At 41.7% G+C, this 16,702-nt stretch overlaps 1 protein-coding gene across 1 annotated transcript; it reads right to left on the bottom strand.

Annotated features, from left to right (window-relative positions):
- Positions 1-1,568: 1,568 nt before the first annotated feature.
- Positions 1,569-13,901, bottom strand: LOC140455408 (major histocompatibility complex class I-related gene protein-like). Its single transcript, XM_072550234.1, has 6 exons — positions 13,648-13,901; positions 9,914-10,174; positions 9,429-9,701; positions 9,035-9,298; positions 4,817-4,921; positions 1,569-3,279 (listed from the first exon to the last, which is right to left on the bottom strand). Exons 1-6 carry the CDS (start codon positions 13,694-13,696, stop codon positions 3,236-3,238), a joined length of 996 nt encoding a protein of 331 aa, XP_072406335.1. The 5' UTR covers positions 13,697-13,901; the 3' UTR covers positions 1,569-3,235.
- Positions 13,902-16,702: the final 2,801 nt, after the last annotated feature.

The raw sequence follows: 16,702 nt of genomic DNA on the forward strand, positions 1-16,702 counted from the left end.
GTTCACTTTATATATTAATAATTTGGATGCAGGGACTGGAGGCATTCTGGCGAAGTTTGCTGATGATATGAAGTTAGGCGGAAGGGTGGTAGTTCTGAGGAGATGGGGAGGCTGCAGAAAGATTTAGACAGTTTAGGAGAGTGGTCCAAGAAATGGCTGATTAAATTCAATGTGAGCAAATGCGAGGTCTTTCACTTTAGAAAAAAGAATACAGGGACTATTTTCTAAATGGTGAGAAAATTCCTAAAACCAAAGTACAAAGGTATCTGGGAGTGCTAGTCCAGGATTCTGTAAAGGGGTGGCACGGTGTCTCAGTGGTTAGCACTGCTGCCTCACAGCACCAGGGTCCCAGGTTTGATTCCAGCTGTGGGCTGTGTGGAGTTTGCACATTCTCCCCATGTCTGCGTGAGTTTCCTCCGGGTGCTCTGGTTTCCTCTCACAGTCCAAAGACGTGCAGGTCAGGTGAATTGGCCATGCCAATTTGCCCATAGTGTTAGGTGCATTAGTCAGAGGGAAAAGGGTCTGGGTGGCTTACTCTTCAGAGGGTCGGTGTGGACTGGTTGGGCTGAAGGGCCTGTTTCCATACTGTAGGGAATCTAATCTAAAGGTTGAGTCTGTGGTTAAGAAAGCAAATTTAATGTTCTCATTTATCTCAAGAGGGTTGAAATGTAAAAGCAGCAATGTGCTACTGAGACTTTATAAAGCTCAGGTTAGGCCCCATTTAGAATATTGTGTCCAGTTTTGGGCCCCACATCTCAGAAAGAACATCTTGGCACTGGAGCGTGTCCATCAGAGATTCACACGGATGATCCCTGGAATGGTAGGCCTAACATACGATGAACGGCTGAGGACCCTGAGATTGTATTCATGAGAGTTTTGAATGTTGAGGGGAGATCTAATAGAAACTGACAAGATAATGCATGGCTTAGAAAGGGTGGATGGTGGGAATTTGTTTCCGTCAGGCAGTGATGCTAGGACTCGTGGGCATAGCCTTAGAATTAGAGGGGGGTCAATTTAAAATGGAAACGAGAAGACATTTCTTCAGCAAGAGAGCGGTGGGCCTGTGGAATTCATTTCCACGGAGTGCAGTGGAGGCCGAGACGTTAAATGTCTTCAAGGCAGAGATTGATAATTTTTTGTGAGATCAAGAATTTAAGGGATATGGGGAGAGTGCGGGTTAGTGGCGTTGAACTGCCCATCGGCCATGATTGAATGGCAGAGTGGACTCGATGAGCTGAATGGTCTTACTTCCACTCCTATGTCTTATGGTCTTGAGATAGATTGGAAATACTTAAGGAGGTGGAACTGGAGAGGCTCATGAAGGTCACTTTTCATTAACTCTCTGCATTCCAGGTCCTAATCTGGAATGAGGGCTGGAATGCCCCAGGATATTGTCTTCCAGTTAAGGCTTTTTCTTTTGAATAGAGATGCAAATCTTAAACTTATCTTATCAATAATCATCTATATGTTGACTTGACAAAAGGTTTTCCTAACATTGAAGTGCTCAATATCTACAATATGATTAGCCTTGAACTAAGGACTGAAGACAAAGACAGGAAATAAGAAAATAAATTAATTTGTTGTTTAATTTACAGGGAAGACAAAATTACTGGAACAAATCTTTATTTGTAAAGAAACAAACAAATATCCATCTACAGTAAAACATTATTCCACAAGTTTCATCTGTTCAAATCCTAGACAATCCCTTCATTGGAATTTTGAATAAAAATTATTTTAACTGGATAAAGTGGAGTCGCAGGAAGAAAGGATAGTGAAAAAGACATTTAGTTTGCTATCCTTTATTGGTCAGATCATTAACTTGGGAATTGGGAGGCTATACTGCAACTGTACAGGGCATTGGTTAGGCCACTTTTGGAAAATTGTGTCCAATTATGGTCTTCCTCCTATAGGAAGAATGTTGTGAAGTGGTGGAGGCTGGTACTATTACAACATTAAAATTACAGCATCTGGATAGGTACATGAATAGGAAGGGTTTAGAGGGATATGGGCCAATTGCTGGCAAATAGGACTGGATTAGGTTAGGATGTCTGCTCAACATGGATGAGTTAGTTCAAAGGGTCTGTTTCCATACTGTACAACTGTGGCTCTCAATCGGTCTGGCTTTAATTACACAGATTAGTCCGAGACTCCCAACTAGTGGAAAAAGTTTCTATCCACTTACCATATCCATTTCTCTTAATATATTGCAATTCCCCACCAAATGAGTCCTTAAACTTTTACATTTCACAGAAGACAGTTTATTTAATCTCTCCTCATAATTTGACTCTCAAAGTCCAGGTTTCATTCAAGTCTGTCTACACTGCATTCCCTGCAAGATGACAAATCCACTCACAATCTGGTCTTCTGAACTGCTGTAAGTTCTCTGTCAGAATCAGACTCCACTCGTGACACAGCATTTCACATATACCCAGTAAATCAGAAACCCAGGAGAGCAATGCTAAAATCTAATATCAGTCAGAACTCTTGGAATATCGACTCCCTTGAGGACAAGAGGCCACAGCCAGGATGAGATATTTCTGAATGTTTCTATAGCTCAAATCTCAAGGCTTGAAGGTATCTCAAGCTTCAGACCCGTACAGAGGCAGCCATCCCCTGAAGGTATGGAAGTTAATTTGGCAGTTATGTAGCTAACTTAGTATTGTAATGCATGCACAGGATCATATTACAGAGCTCCAATAACAGATAATGGTATTGCACTGTGATAAGCTAGTTAAATCGCTGATAGATGAGCTATTACAGAAGAGGATGGTGATGTAATATGATAGGTTAAGTGTAATGTAGTGAACCAATGAGGCAGAAGATGATTAGGTTAGGAAGACAAAGCAAGCCAGTATGATTGGGTATGCTAATACTATCAGATAAGCGAGGGGACCTAAGACTGTACAAACTGTAGAGAAACGAAGGTCTCGTGGGCAGGCAGGGAAGGCGTTTTCTGGCTCTCGCAGCTTTGATGTTGCAAGATTAAAGTTTAATTTTGTGAAGGATTTTCTGCATCTCCTTGTAATTTTTTTTAAAAAACAGAATATTGAGTGATTCTTCCACAATAAAAGGTCAGTCCAAAAACTTAGTGTTGAACAGTGTGAGCCAATATCCAGTGAACTCACACAGAGGCACTGAGCTCAGAGTCCACCCTTCAGATTTGTACAGTTAACACCAGTTCCAGTATTCCAGCTTGAATGATCTGTTCCCAGTAATGGTCAATAGTAGTCATAAATCAGATTCCAGCAGACCTGGCTGAGAACATTTTTCCATCAGAAGCTGTTAATGGAAAGAGAAGCATTTAAAACTGTTCAATGGAGAGAGAGAGCGAGAGACAGACAGACAGACAGACAGAACGAGCACAAAGCTAGAGAAAGAGACAGACAGGGAGAGAAAAAGAGATAAAGATGGAAAAACATATGTAAACATTAGAGACAACAGGTAAACAGAAGAGCAAGGAGAAATTCATTGAGAGCATCAGAGACAGGGAGAGGACAGAAACAAACTATTGCATGTATCTGACCCAGAAAGAAGACTCAGAGTCACACTACTACAGAGATCCAGGGATGTCTGAATTATCAGCTTACAGTTTGTGGGATTGTAGTCATTCTTCATTCCCCGTAAAACAAGGAATGTTTTAGCGATTGACAAGAAACTGAGTCAGAGTTGAGGTGGGAACAACAAAAGAAAGGGAGAGATTGACATGAACCCACTTGAGGCCCACACTTCTGTCAATGACCCGCGATCCTCACTCCCGCACACTTCAAGACCCCCACTCCCATACAGACTTTGCCCATCATTCTCAAGTTGCCCTGAGCTGCTGATGTCCAACGCTGAACTGAGATCCAGCCACTGTCTGAACCGTTTGACTTTGCAGTCAAAACATCAGAACCTGAACCCGGAGACCCTCCACCCTACCCTGAGGAATAGGCAACACCTCAGACCCTCCTGCACAAACTGAGGCCGTCTCACACAGCCTGAGCCATTGCTAACTGTGAGAAACGAAGCTCACTCACTTCAAAAATTTCAGTCCGAGAAAAGATCTGAAGCAATCAGTATGTTTATTATACATTTGCAAGTGTGGTGCCTAAAATAGACAATCAGAGTTTAGCAAGAACATATCTTATATAGGATTCACTAATCTAAACCCAGTGCCCATTACTATTGTTTATCTCCTGCCTTATCCGGCTTTGTGCATAACAAAGTACAAGTTTCACTTGGCCATTTCACCATATCCTGCTGTGGTCCATTGTTAGGTATATCCTCCTTCACTGCCATCTATTTCCCCTACTTGTGACATTTCCTCCCATTCCTCAACCATATTGAACCTTATGACCTTTTAATTGGGGCTTGTTTTTTGTTTTTGCAGAAGTGGGAAACAGGTGCTTATAACTACTGTTTGTACAGGCATATCTGGCTTAACCTACATCCTCACAGCACCTTATCTATTTGTCTGTAACATCTACCATTGTTAGCAGGCACTTTTCATTCTTGTATGCACATTTTAGCTAATACAAAAACAATTATATATTTCCTTCACAGTTTTCATTCTTGTTGACTCAGCTCTTGGTTGAAACAATTATATACTGGTGTGAGTTCATTTACCTTGCATAATAATTATGATTGCAGAAGTAACACTACTTTACCTATATCCCACACTAACCCTGAGACTGACTCCCAAAGATGAAGGTTACTCCCTCACCCGCAGAACATCCACACACCCTGGTCCCGGAACCCCACCATGGGAACCGCTCCTCAGATTCTCCAACTCCCTGAACCGCTAGTGAGGAGCTGCCATTTTCTCACAAACTCCTACCTTTCTTCTTGTGTAAGACGATAGCCACAACAGTGAGAGAGATGATCCCGAGGACTCCGAATACAATCCCGGCAGTAGCAAGAACCTGGAAGTGAGACTTTGGGACTGTCAGAGAGAAGAAAGAAAAGAGAGAAGAAAGAAAAGAAAAGAGAGAAGAAAAGAAAAGAAAAGAAAAGAGAGAAGAAAAAGAAAAGAGAGAGAAGAAAGAAAAGAGAGAAGAGAAGAGAGAAGAGAAGAGAGGAGGAGAGAGGAGGAGAGAGGATGGAGGGAGAGAATGAGAGAGTTAGATGGAGAGTGAGCCAGATAGCAAGAGGGTAGGAGAGAGAGAGAGAGAGCACAGTTGAAAGCAGATTGTATTAGTGTTTATTCTCCATTTAAAACTCCTCCCGCCTTTCTCATCTAAAAATCTCTCATTGTCGCCATCTATTTCCTGTGACTATCCTCTAAATGCACATATACCATGGCCTGTGGTTGTGAGTTACACATTTATCACTCTTCAACAAAATAGGTTTCTTTGAAATTTACTATTCGATTCTCCAGTGACTGTTTTATACTGATGGCTTCTAGTTATGATCTTCCCTACTAGACAAATCATCCTGCTTCTTTTCAGTCTTTCAAAACATTGCATATTTACCTGGGTCTCTAGAAGTTTACCCCTCAGGCTCCATTGCTGAAGAGAGAAGAGACTCAGCCTGATGATGCTTTCCTGGTATATACTCATTTTTGATATTGTCAATGTAAATCCTCTTTGCATCCTTTCCACTGCCTCAATAAGCACTATATCACATCATGACCTTAACTGTGGTCTCATCACATTTCAAGAGATTTAGCATCACCTACCAAATCTTTAATTCTCTCCCTAATAGAGAAGTTAACTGCTTGTTTCGATCTGTGGCCTTGCTAAACTGTGCAAAAGCATTTAGTAATTAGTGTGTTTGCACTTCAAGGTCCCTTTGTTCCTCCAGTTTATTTGCAAGGAACTAGTTCATTTTAATATTTATTAATCTTTCTGGTAACTTTGTTGCAGTTATTCTGAGCTTTGTCCAGCTCCCAATTTGGTGTCGTCTGCATATTTAGGAATTGTGCTTTGCTCACCAGGATCACTGATTAGGAGAATCGACGTTTCGGGCATAAGCCCTTCTTCAGGAATGAAGTCTGTGCCAGATTCCTGAAGAAGGGCTTATGCCCGAAACGTCAATTCTCCTGCTCCTTGGATGCTGCTTCACCTGCTGAGCTTTTCCAGCAACATGTTTTTCAGCTCTGATCTCCAGCATCTGCAGTCCTCACTTTCTCCTCACTGACTGATTAGATTATTTCACTATGCAGACTTGACCAGACTGTCTAGTGTATGTGCCTCCTCTGAGATTTTTCAATCTCCTGTCTCTTCTACCCAAGGGCTTTCTTAGAATATCTGAAACTTCCTGTCTTGACTTCTTGAGACTGCCTGGTGTTGCTGTTTACAATAAAAAAAGAAGTTTAATTCTAAACTCCATTTCCAAAGAAAAAATATTCAAGTTGATTGTCATTCTACTGACTTTTCCCAGTGAGTTATTAGTGTTCTTTCAGAGAGCCAGTGAAGACACAATGGGCTAAAGAACCTCCTCTGCACCATAACCATCATGGGATTTCATGATTCGAAAGTCCACATCATTCTTGTAAATTGTGACTAGCAGTGTCTATCACGAGTCCTTCTAGAATATTAATTCTTGCATTTTGACATCCAGTTATCCTTAATCCCTATTCTGCTTCTTAACCTGAAGCCACCTAACAAATCAATTTTACTATATTTCCCCTCTCTCCACATTCTCTCAACTTCATAATTTACAGTTTGTGGGATTGTAGTCATTCTTCATTCCCCGTAAAACAAGGAATCTTTTAGCAATTGACAAGAAACTGAGTCAGAGTTGAGGTGGGAACAACAAAAGAAAGGGAGAGATTGACATGAACCCACTTGAGGCCCACACTTCTGTCAATGACCCGCGATCCTCGCTCCCGCACACTTCAAGACCCCCACTCCCATACAGACTTTGCCCATCATTCTCAAGTTGCCCTGAGCTGCTGATGCTCAACGCTGAACTGAGATCCAGCCACTGTCTGAACCGTCCGACTTTGCACTCAAAACATCAGAACCTGAACCCGGAGACCCTCCACCCTACCCTGAGGAATAGGCAACACCTCAGACCCTCCTGCACCCAGGTCATGAAGGAATTAAGATATATTAAAAATGGCTGATGGAAAAATCTCAAAAGGAGGCAAAGATATCAAACTGTCTGGTTAAGTGTGCTGCAGTGGAGTAGTCTAATCAGTCAGCGATTTTGGCAAACAGAGCACAATTCCTGAATATATTACATTCTATTAAAGATAAATTATATCAAAATTAGGGTGATCAGATTTAGGATTGAATTGAAGAAGAACTTCTTTACCTAAAGGGTTGTGAATCTATGGAATTACCTGCCCAGTGAAGTAGTTCAGGCTTCCTCAGTAAAAACTTTTAAAGTTAAAATAGATAATTTTTTGAAAAGCAAAGGAATGAAGGGTTATGTTGAGAGGGTGGGTAAGTGGAACGGAGGCCACAGAAAAATCAGCAATGATCATATCGAATGGTGCAGTTCAGCCAGATGGCCTACTCCAGCTCTTAGTTCTTATGTTCTAGATCTACAATACTGCCACAGTGAACTCTGGTACTTCATAAGGAACTCAATGAAGTTGAGAGTGTGGTGCTGGGAAGACACAACAAGACAGGCAGCATCCGAGGATCAGGACAATCGAAGTTGTGGGCATAAGCCCTTCATTAGGAATGAGGCTTGTGGGCCAGGGTCGGGACGGGGGCAGGTGGGAGGCGTGGCTAAGAGATAAATGCGATAAGGTGGTGAGGTTGGGGGGGTGGGGGGGGGCGGATGGTAGTGGAGAATCACCCCCTTCTTCAACGAAGTTGGTCAACCAAGATAATCCCTCTCAAATTCTATGCTGAATATTCCTTATTGCGCATTGAAATCAGAAACAGAAAAACATTTTGAAACAATATTAAGTAGACTGGGCTATCATTCCATGATACACTGGACATAGCCATACAGTAATATGTCAGGATACATGAGGTCCTGTTGGACATGAATATCCCAGGATTCACTGCACTGTCTCGAACAAAATATCTTAGGATATTTTTCTTTTTTTTATAATTCATTCATGTGGTGTGGTCAGCATTTATTGCTCATACCCAGTTGCCACTAAGAAGGTGGGGGTGCTCTACCTTCTGGAACTACTGCAGGTAGACCTATAACTTTCTCGCAAAAGGAGTTTTTTTGACCCAGCGACACTGAATGAATGACGATATATTTTCAAGGCAGGATGGTGAACAGCTTGGAAGAGAATTTACAGGGAATTCCTTCTCTCTTCTAGGTGGATGTGGTTACAGGTTTGGAAGGGTCTGTCCAAGGAGCTTTGATGAATGTGGCGAAGAGAAGATACAACAGGTTCTGTCACACCATAATCATATTGGCCCATCATGTTGACACTGATCCTCTGAAGTGTATCCTATCCTATCCTAACCCCATAGTGCCACAACCCCATATTAACCATGGCTAATCCAACTAGCTTGCATATTTGTAGACACGAGATGGCAATTTAGCATGGTCAATCCTTCTAACTTGCACATCATTGGACTGTGGGATGAAAGTGGAGCACCATGTAGAAACCCATGCAGATATGAGTTTCTGAGCTCCACAAACAGTCACCCGAGGGCGGAATTAAACACGGGTTTTTGGCACAGTGAGTCAGTAGTGCTAACCACTTTGTGACTGTGTCACTCAAAAGTGATGTACAATGTACCATATACTTTAATACAGTAATATTTCTGGATATGCCAGGTGCTGGAATGGCATTTTGTTTCAGGATACATTGGATGCCATGATACTGTATATCCCCAGATACAGTGAGTGACACTTAACTGCAGCACATCAGATCCTGTCATTCTGTTATATCCCAGCATATACACAATGCTTTTGAACTCTAGTATACCAAGTTACAATGATACATGTTATACTGTACTTCCCAGGAATGACTGCCTTGATTACTGTTTCCTATAAATGATGTGAGCTCCTTTCTATATATTGTTCCTATTTCTAACCTGGGCTGTTCTGGTGAAAAAGCTCAGCACTCACCCTCCCTCCGAAGATCCTGGTCCGAGTCTGATTTCTCTCTGACAGTGAGAAATAGTCTTACCATAAATCACCACCAGCGTCTCTTCCAGCCCACTGTGCTCCACCTGACAAGAATACTCGGCGTGATCTTCTGGATCAAACTCCACCCATTTCCGGATCTGGTAGGTCCTGTTGTGATTAGGTAAGATCCCAGTGGACAGTGTCTCATCAATCAATATTCCATCCCTCCGCAGAGTCACCTCAATGGCTTGTGGGTAAAACCCAGTGACGAGACAGGACAGCCGGTTAGAATCACCCAGACGGATAAAGGACACGATGGGAGCAACTGCGGGAAAAGGGAAGAGGAATCAGTGCAGGAACCACAATGTACAAAGTCCCAGGTACCACACCTTCCACCAATTCTCACTCCCTTCTCACACACCAACCCCCACTGCATAGGCTTCCCCCACACTCACCTATTGTCAGTTCTCTCTGTCCATACTCTAGGTATTTCCTCAGCCATTCAATACACTCCACTTCCAGGTAATGCTTCCACCGCTGCTTGTCCACTAAACCCTGATCCAAACTGTTTTTGATGCTTTCTGCCCAGGGGACCGGAGTCACCCACACCATAAGATCCTTATCGAAGCTGATATAATCTCGTCCATCCCATCCATATTGGTTGAACCCACTCACAGCCTTATCATCCCTCAGGTCACAGCCTGTCATCATCTGGTGTGTGTGGACTCCTGTCAATCAGAAACACAAGCTGTAAGTCAGAATTGGTTATCCTTGTCAATCCGAAGCATAAGTTGCCATAAAGTGTCAGTGGGAGGTCCCACCAACCAGAGCTAATCAGGGCTGGTGACAGATCCTGATCCACTCCTGGTTTCTCCAGATTTCCACTGACATTTCCTGATCACACAGGAAGATGTTGAGCTGGTGGAGAGGGAAAACTCACCGTCTGTTTGGTTGGTCTTTACTTTTAAGTTATGAATATCATCTTTGAAGGCCAGCTCCTGCTCCCGAGCAAGGAATAGTTTCCGCTTCCAGGCCTCAGGTCCCTCACTCTCCACCATCCACTGTTCCCGGGGGATCAACTGCTTCTGATCGCTGTCGTACTTAACAAACTGGATGCCATCAACATAACCAACAATCAAAAACTCTGGGAAACTGGTTATCGGAGTCAAGCCAGTGATAACATACCGGAGAGAATGACTGTCTGAAAGAGAGACAGAGAGAGAAAAAAAAAGGTCAGGACATGAAGAATCGCTAAACACCAATTACAAGATTCCAATTGAACACTTAGGTTGACTTCTTCTAACACTCAACATCTGTGTTTGTAAAGCCCAGGATCTCATCTGCCACTTTAAGCACTCTCTGAACTTGCCCTCACTCCTCAACCTGCAAAAGATGTTTACGGTCCCAATGTCTACTCCTGCATTATTTTAAACATTTTTTTTCCCCCTCGTTCTTTCTGCCAAAATATATACCTCTGCATGTTTCCAAACTCCATCACCTCCTTACTGGCCTTTTCTACCAACATTTCTATATGTGCTCTTTCAGTTCACCTGAAGGTCAGAGGCCAAGCCACTAGAGTCACGAATTTGAAAAGTTCCTTCCACGTTGAACAGAAGGCAACAAGTTAGAACATAGAAGTATACAGTACAGGAATGGGTCCTTTGGCTCAAACCCAATGCCAGATTAAACTAATTTCTTCTGCCTGCCATTGGTTGATATTCTTGCATATGTAACATGGTTACCTAAAAGTCTCTTAAATGTCCTATTATATCTGCTTCCACCACCACCCATGGTAGTGCATTCCAGACACCTACCATTCTCTGTGTAAAAAAAACTGCCCCTCACAGTTTTTACGATGGATAGTGTTGGGAAACAAGTTGAAAAGATTTGTTTACTGTGTGTTTAGAGATCTATTTGTCTTCTATCTTGAGATATTGTTTCATAGTGAAGCGCTATTCTGTTGTTAAAGAAGAGTCATAGCCTCTGTGAATTCGTCTCAGTGATAATCATTGCATTAACTGCACAAGACCGGGAGACAGTGAGCTATCATGCCAAATTTCATTCTGAGATTTGACGTGTCAGTAGTACATTCATTTAGGATCACGATAATGGTTTCATGAGAGAGGTCGAGAGAGAGCGTGCACGCAAGAGAGAAGAGCATCAATCAAACCCACAACAAATGGATCAGAAGGAAGCTCTGTAACCTGGTTTCATCCAGTTGTGGCAGTTGACAATTAAATAGGAATCAAGAGGATGAGGCTGCATTAATACCTCCATGGTCATTGATGGAAACGGCCAGCACAAAGACAAATCTTGAGCGTGTGCAATTTCTTTCAGCCGGAACAGTCAAGCAAATGATCGATCACAGCCTGTTGCTATGGTCCCCAACATTACAGATTCGAATCTTCAGCCAATTCCATCCAACCCATCTGATATAAACAAATGGCTGAAGACACTGGATGCTCCAAAGGCTCTGGACTCTGACAACATTCCAGCATTTGTACTAAAGACTTGTGCTCCTGAATTAGTTGCATCCTTACCAATTTGTCCTCATACAGCAACACTTGTACCTACCCAGCAATGTGAAAAATTGCTCAGATAAGTTCTGTGCACAAAAATGTCAGTTTGTATTTTGCCAGTACCACTCAGCTCCTCATCTCATCACAGCTTTAGTTCAAATATTGGGACGAAATTAGAATTCCAGAGGTGAAGTGAGACTGATGGCTGTTGATGTCAAGGCTACGTTTAACTGAGTGTGGCATCAAGGGGTCCAGGCAATATTAGAGGCAATTGGACTCAGGGAAAATCTCTTCACTGGTTGGGGTCATATCTCATTCAAAAAGAAGGTGGCAGTAGTTACTGGAGGTTAGTCACCTCAGTTCCAGGACATTACTGCAGTGGTTCCTCACTTTCCAGACCTAGCCGTCTTCAGTTGCTTCAACAAAAGGCCAGTTGTGAGGATGTTGTCTGATGATTGTACAAGGGTCAACCCCATTCACAACTCCCCAGATACTGAGGTCTTGCTGCATTTGTACATAGACTGGATGTGTAACATTCAGCTTTGGGCAGATAAGTGGCAAATAACATTTTGACTGCATATTCACCAGCAACTATAACCTTGTGAAATATTGTATTATAGGTTATCTTTATTAAGTCACTCACCAACTTGTGGGCACAGCAGTTAGCGCTGCTGCCTCACAGCGCCAGAGACCCGGGTTCAATTCCCACCTCAGGCGACTGACTGTGTGGAGTTTGCACATTCTCCCCGTGTCTGCATGGGTTTCCTCCGGGTGCTGCGGTTTCCTCCCACAGTCCAAAGATGTGCATGTCAGGTGAATTGGTCATGCCAAATTGTCTGTAGTGTTAGGTAAGGGGTAGATTTAGGGATATGGGTGGTTTGTGCTTCGGCGGGTCGGTGTGGACTTGTTGGGCCAAAGGGCCTGTTTCCACACTGTAATGTAATCTAAAAAACTTGCAAATGTTCATTGAACAAAAACCTGGTATTATTCATTCATAATGCTTTATTCACCCATTATTTACTATAACACAATTTCATTCATTCATAAAACCACAGTTCTGCAGTATATTTTAACAAGATCAACCAAATTAAAACAACCCTTTCTAATTAGAACAGCCCTTTCAACCATTCCTGTTTCTTTACACCTTCAATTCTTATCAGCATTTGCTACAAGTAGTGTTTAGACTTATTTAGCTCAGCATAAATATTAAAGACTACTACTCAGAACAATATCATCCTTGCCCTACCTGAAACTATGGAAAGATCATAAAATTAATCAGCCCTGACCAGCTGTCTCTCAGACCTGAACAGATTGCAGAACACTAAACATTTTCCCCAATTAGTACGTACTTGTTGAATACCTTTCATCAGAGCCACCATATCTTAACCGAGAAAAAAATTTGTGCTTCCGTGAAATTACATGAATAAACAAAACTCAGTAAATATAGTAAACAAATCTCACAACCCAGCTGCAGTAATCAGTTTAATATCCTCTATTCTTTTACTAAATGCAGGTACAATTTCTAACTTATTTAGAGCATATAGGCCTTGTATTTGTTATTAACATTTACTAACTTAAAAGACAAAAAGACTAACACTTAATTATTCAAGCAGACCAGACAGACACATTTGATCTTATTAAGAGTAAAAGCCAGCATTTAGCACATGTTTTAGTTCATCTTCTGCCTCCTGGGATAGAAGCCACTCAAACCTTTGTCTACTATAGATAAAACAATCTATAGCATAAGAAAAATGATGTAATGTAGAAATGGAAGTTTGAGGAGACATTTTCAAACGTATTATCCAGTGCTAGCAAAAGAAAAGGCAAGCTAACATTTCGAGTCTAGATGACTTTCTCTCCATGGATACTGCCTGACCTCCTGTGATCTCCAGCATTTGTTATTTTCAACACAGATTCCAGCTCCTTCAAAGTCTCTTTAGATTAAAAAAAGAACAGTTGTTCTCTTTTTAAAGTTAAAAATGTGTTAAAAGAAGTCAGATACCAAGTAAACCATTCCAACAATAACGGATTCCAGGGTTAAGGCTCAGTACCTAGCCTAGCATTGCCCCCCACCCCCATTACACATTGCCTGACGACTAATGCCCCAGTATCCAACCCGCCCGGTACCGCCTCCCTCATACCCCGCACTACTCACCTGCAGAGAGCTCTCCCCACAGAAGCCCCAGCACTATTAGTCCAATCATCGTGACTTCAGTTGACAGTCTGGGAGGAGAAATGAATAAGAAACCATTTTCCAGTGGACTGTCTCAGTCCGTTCGTCGTGTCCTGGACTTTTGTGTTCTGTTCCTATTCCTGTTCACTCAGCCACGTTCACGCTGATTGGAAGCAAATATCATTCACCCAATCAAAATAAAAAGACTCCGAAAGTCATCAGGCTCCGGGAGAATTGACTTCACACAGGTTTTAAAAACTTCCAAGTTTTGACAACTTGCCAATCAGATAAACACTTTCACTTTCAACTCTTATTTCCCGTAAATCGAACTGAACTCCAAGTCATATGATTGAAAAACCTCCATCGAGGCAATGCTGATGTTAACTCCAGTTTCATCTCCTTCAAAAGCCAAAATTAATAAATCAGTCTTCGACTCCAAAATTTCAATTGGTCAAGATTCACCGACATTTGGAGGAGACTATTATCAGTGTATCTTACACTTAATGTCGAAATGAGCTTTGGGACTCTCTGCAAACTACTAACAATCTCACTCTAATATTAACTATCTTCTTCTCTGCTTTTCTTGATTCATTTTTCGTCTGCTTTGGTTTCTGGTTTCACTCCAGGGTAATATGGAGAAACAACTGAAGCTACCGGATACTGTAGCAAAAGCTATGGGCCCTGACAACAGCCTGGCAATAATGTTGAAGACTTTTACTGCAGAAATTGCTGTGCCTCTAGTCAAACAGCAATTACGCTGTATTTACCCAGGAATATAGAAAAAAGAATGGCTCCCACCCATATACTCTCTTCCACCACTTTCCATTTGGCAGAAGTTACAAAAGTTTGAAAGATGTAGCAACAGATTTAACAACAAATTCCACCGTGCTGTTATCAGACTTTTGAGTGGACCTCTCATGTATTAGAACTGATTTTCTTTTCTGCATCTTACCTGTAGCTGTAACACTATATTGTGCATTTAGACCAGATATCTTTCCATTAAAAACATCAATTTATAGAGACGATCTAGCATCAATTGCCATCTGTTCTTTTATCCTAGATTTACTTATGTAAGATATGATTTGTCTGATTTGCAACAGAGCAATATTTTTCATTGTATCTTGGTACATATGGCAATAATAATAAATAAAATCATAATCAGATACTCAAAATCAGGTATGTCCTATCCTCAAAGTCAGGTCAATTCTTATGCAGCCAGTCACCACCAGATCAGTCTGCTCACAACTATCAGAAAATGATGGAAGGTGTAATTAGCAGAGCCATTTAGTGACATTTACAAGGTTTAGCTTGGGTTTCACCATGGCCTCTCAGCTCCTGACCACTTTACAGCCATGGTCTAACTATGTACACAAAATCTGAATACTTGCAGTGAGGTAGAGTGATTGCCCTTGACACCAAGATGGTGCTTGACAACAAAGAGCATCACGGAGGCCTATAAAGAAACAAGTTGAGGTGGAGTGAGCACAAAGATTGCGGTTGTTGGAAGTCAATCATCTGAGCTCCAGATATACTCTGCAGGAGCTCCTCAGGGTCCAACCATCTCAGCAGCTTCAGCATTACCTTCCTTCTAACATAGGGTCAGAAATGGCGACGGTCACTGACAACTGTGCATTTATTATCACAAGTCATGACTCCTCAGACATTGAAACAATCCATGCACTAAACTTGGTACAGTATCAATGCTTGGATTGCCTGTTAGTGAGTGACATTCATGCCAAACAAATGTCAGGCAATGCCTCTTTTCAATCAGACAAAATCTCAATATTTTTCATTCACTTCACCATCTTGAGATTTAAAGCAACTGGAATATAGGAGCATGAGTAGTCTATTCAGCCCCATGAGCCTGTTCTTCCATTCAGTGGGGTCATGGCTGATCTATGACCTAATTCCATATACCTGCCTTTGGCTCATATTCCTTGAGACTGTTTATTCCCACCATGAGAATGCTTTTAAAATTTAGGATTTCAAAGTTTATTAAAGTGGTGTTGTCCACCTTATGTCCCTCCTCCTCTTGCATCTTAGCATAATACTCATGAGTATCTTTGTGAACACATTTGGATTTCAGCAGGGGCCTGTTTGATGCTGATGAGGGTGTGTGACAATCAACATTCTCTGCCCTTGGGCTCTGCATGGTTCAGCCTCTATCTACTGTATAAAATCACTGCCTTTGTTAACTTTCTTTTTACAGCTTATTGACCCATTCCCTTAATTCCTTGTTCTTTTTACTCAGCTGTAAAGTATGCACTACAAGCCAACTTATTCCAGCAATTTTAAAATTTAATGTTGGCTTTTCGAGCTTCTTCAAAGAAGCTGTCAAAACTTCCTTGTAATCTCCGAAACACACTTCTACACTCCTCAAGATAAATCTTGCTGTAGGAATGCTTGTTCTGCATTTGACAATGTGACAGCAACCTTTGGTTTCACTTGAGAAGCTACTCCACCAATCTACATCCTGAAATTGTTGCTTCTCAAATTTGATGCCAATGAGATCTTGAACTGTGTGGATCCTGTTGCTGACAGTAATCTGTTTGCTTTATTGGTTTCACTAGCCACTAGTACCTAAGATAGGACATCAACTATTTGTAAGCAATTTTAAGACAATTTGTGTTTAGAATTAGCATGAATTAGTGAAATAGATCAATGAACTACATGGCCCATGAGAGTGGAGAGTGGTTCACATATCACAAAAGACTAATGAACAACTGGACTGCAGTGCAATGATTTCTGTAGATTGACGATATTCTGCTTCTTGGACACTGTGTGAGGGAACACTTCCCTCAACTTTACTTCATTTCCCACGGAACATTTTCTTTCTGTCCAACTGACAAGAAAATCTTCTGTCTGTAAGCACTAGTTAATGTACTTAAATGCAAACAGCAGGTTAGTTTGCCCTATGTCTGCCCCTATCTGAGCATTTCTACCCAAAGCATATGCACAGGTAACCGGGATGTCAAGATAGTAACTCAGTCCCTGTCCATTACTTCACGTCAAGATTACTTGTCAGTTCACATTGTGG

The sequence above is a fragment of the Chiloscyllium punctatum genome, chromosome 30 (genome assembly GCF_047496795.1).
Source record: "Chiloscyllium punctatum isolate Juve2018m chromosome 30, sChiPun1.3, whole genome shotgun sequence".
Classification (NCBI taxonomy): domain Eukaryota; kingdom Metazoa; phylum Chordata; class Chondrichthyes; order Orectolobiformes; family Hemiscylliidae; genus Chiloscyllium; species Chiloscyllium punctatum.

Bases quoted from the DNA above. Each gene is read 5' to 3' on its own strand.
- LOC140455408 (XM_072550234.1), bottom strand. From the start codon at position 13,696: ATGATTGGACTAATAGTGCTGGGGCTTCTGTGGGGAGAGCTCTCTGCA. The intron at 4,922-9,034 runs GTAAGACTATTT...TCTCTCTGACAG, and splicing joins GACGCTGGTGGTGATTTATG to TCCCAAAGTCTCACTTCCAG. The intron at 3,280-4,816 runs GTAGGAGTTTGT...TTCCATTAACAG, and splicing joins CGTCTTACACAAGAAGAAAG to CTTCTGATGGAAAAATGTTC.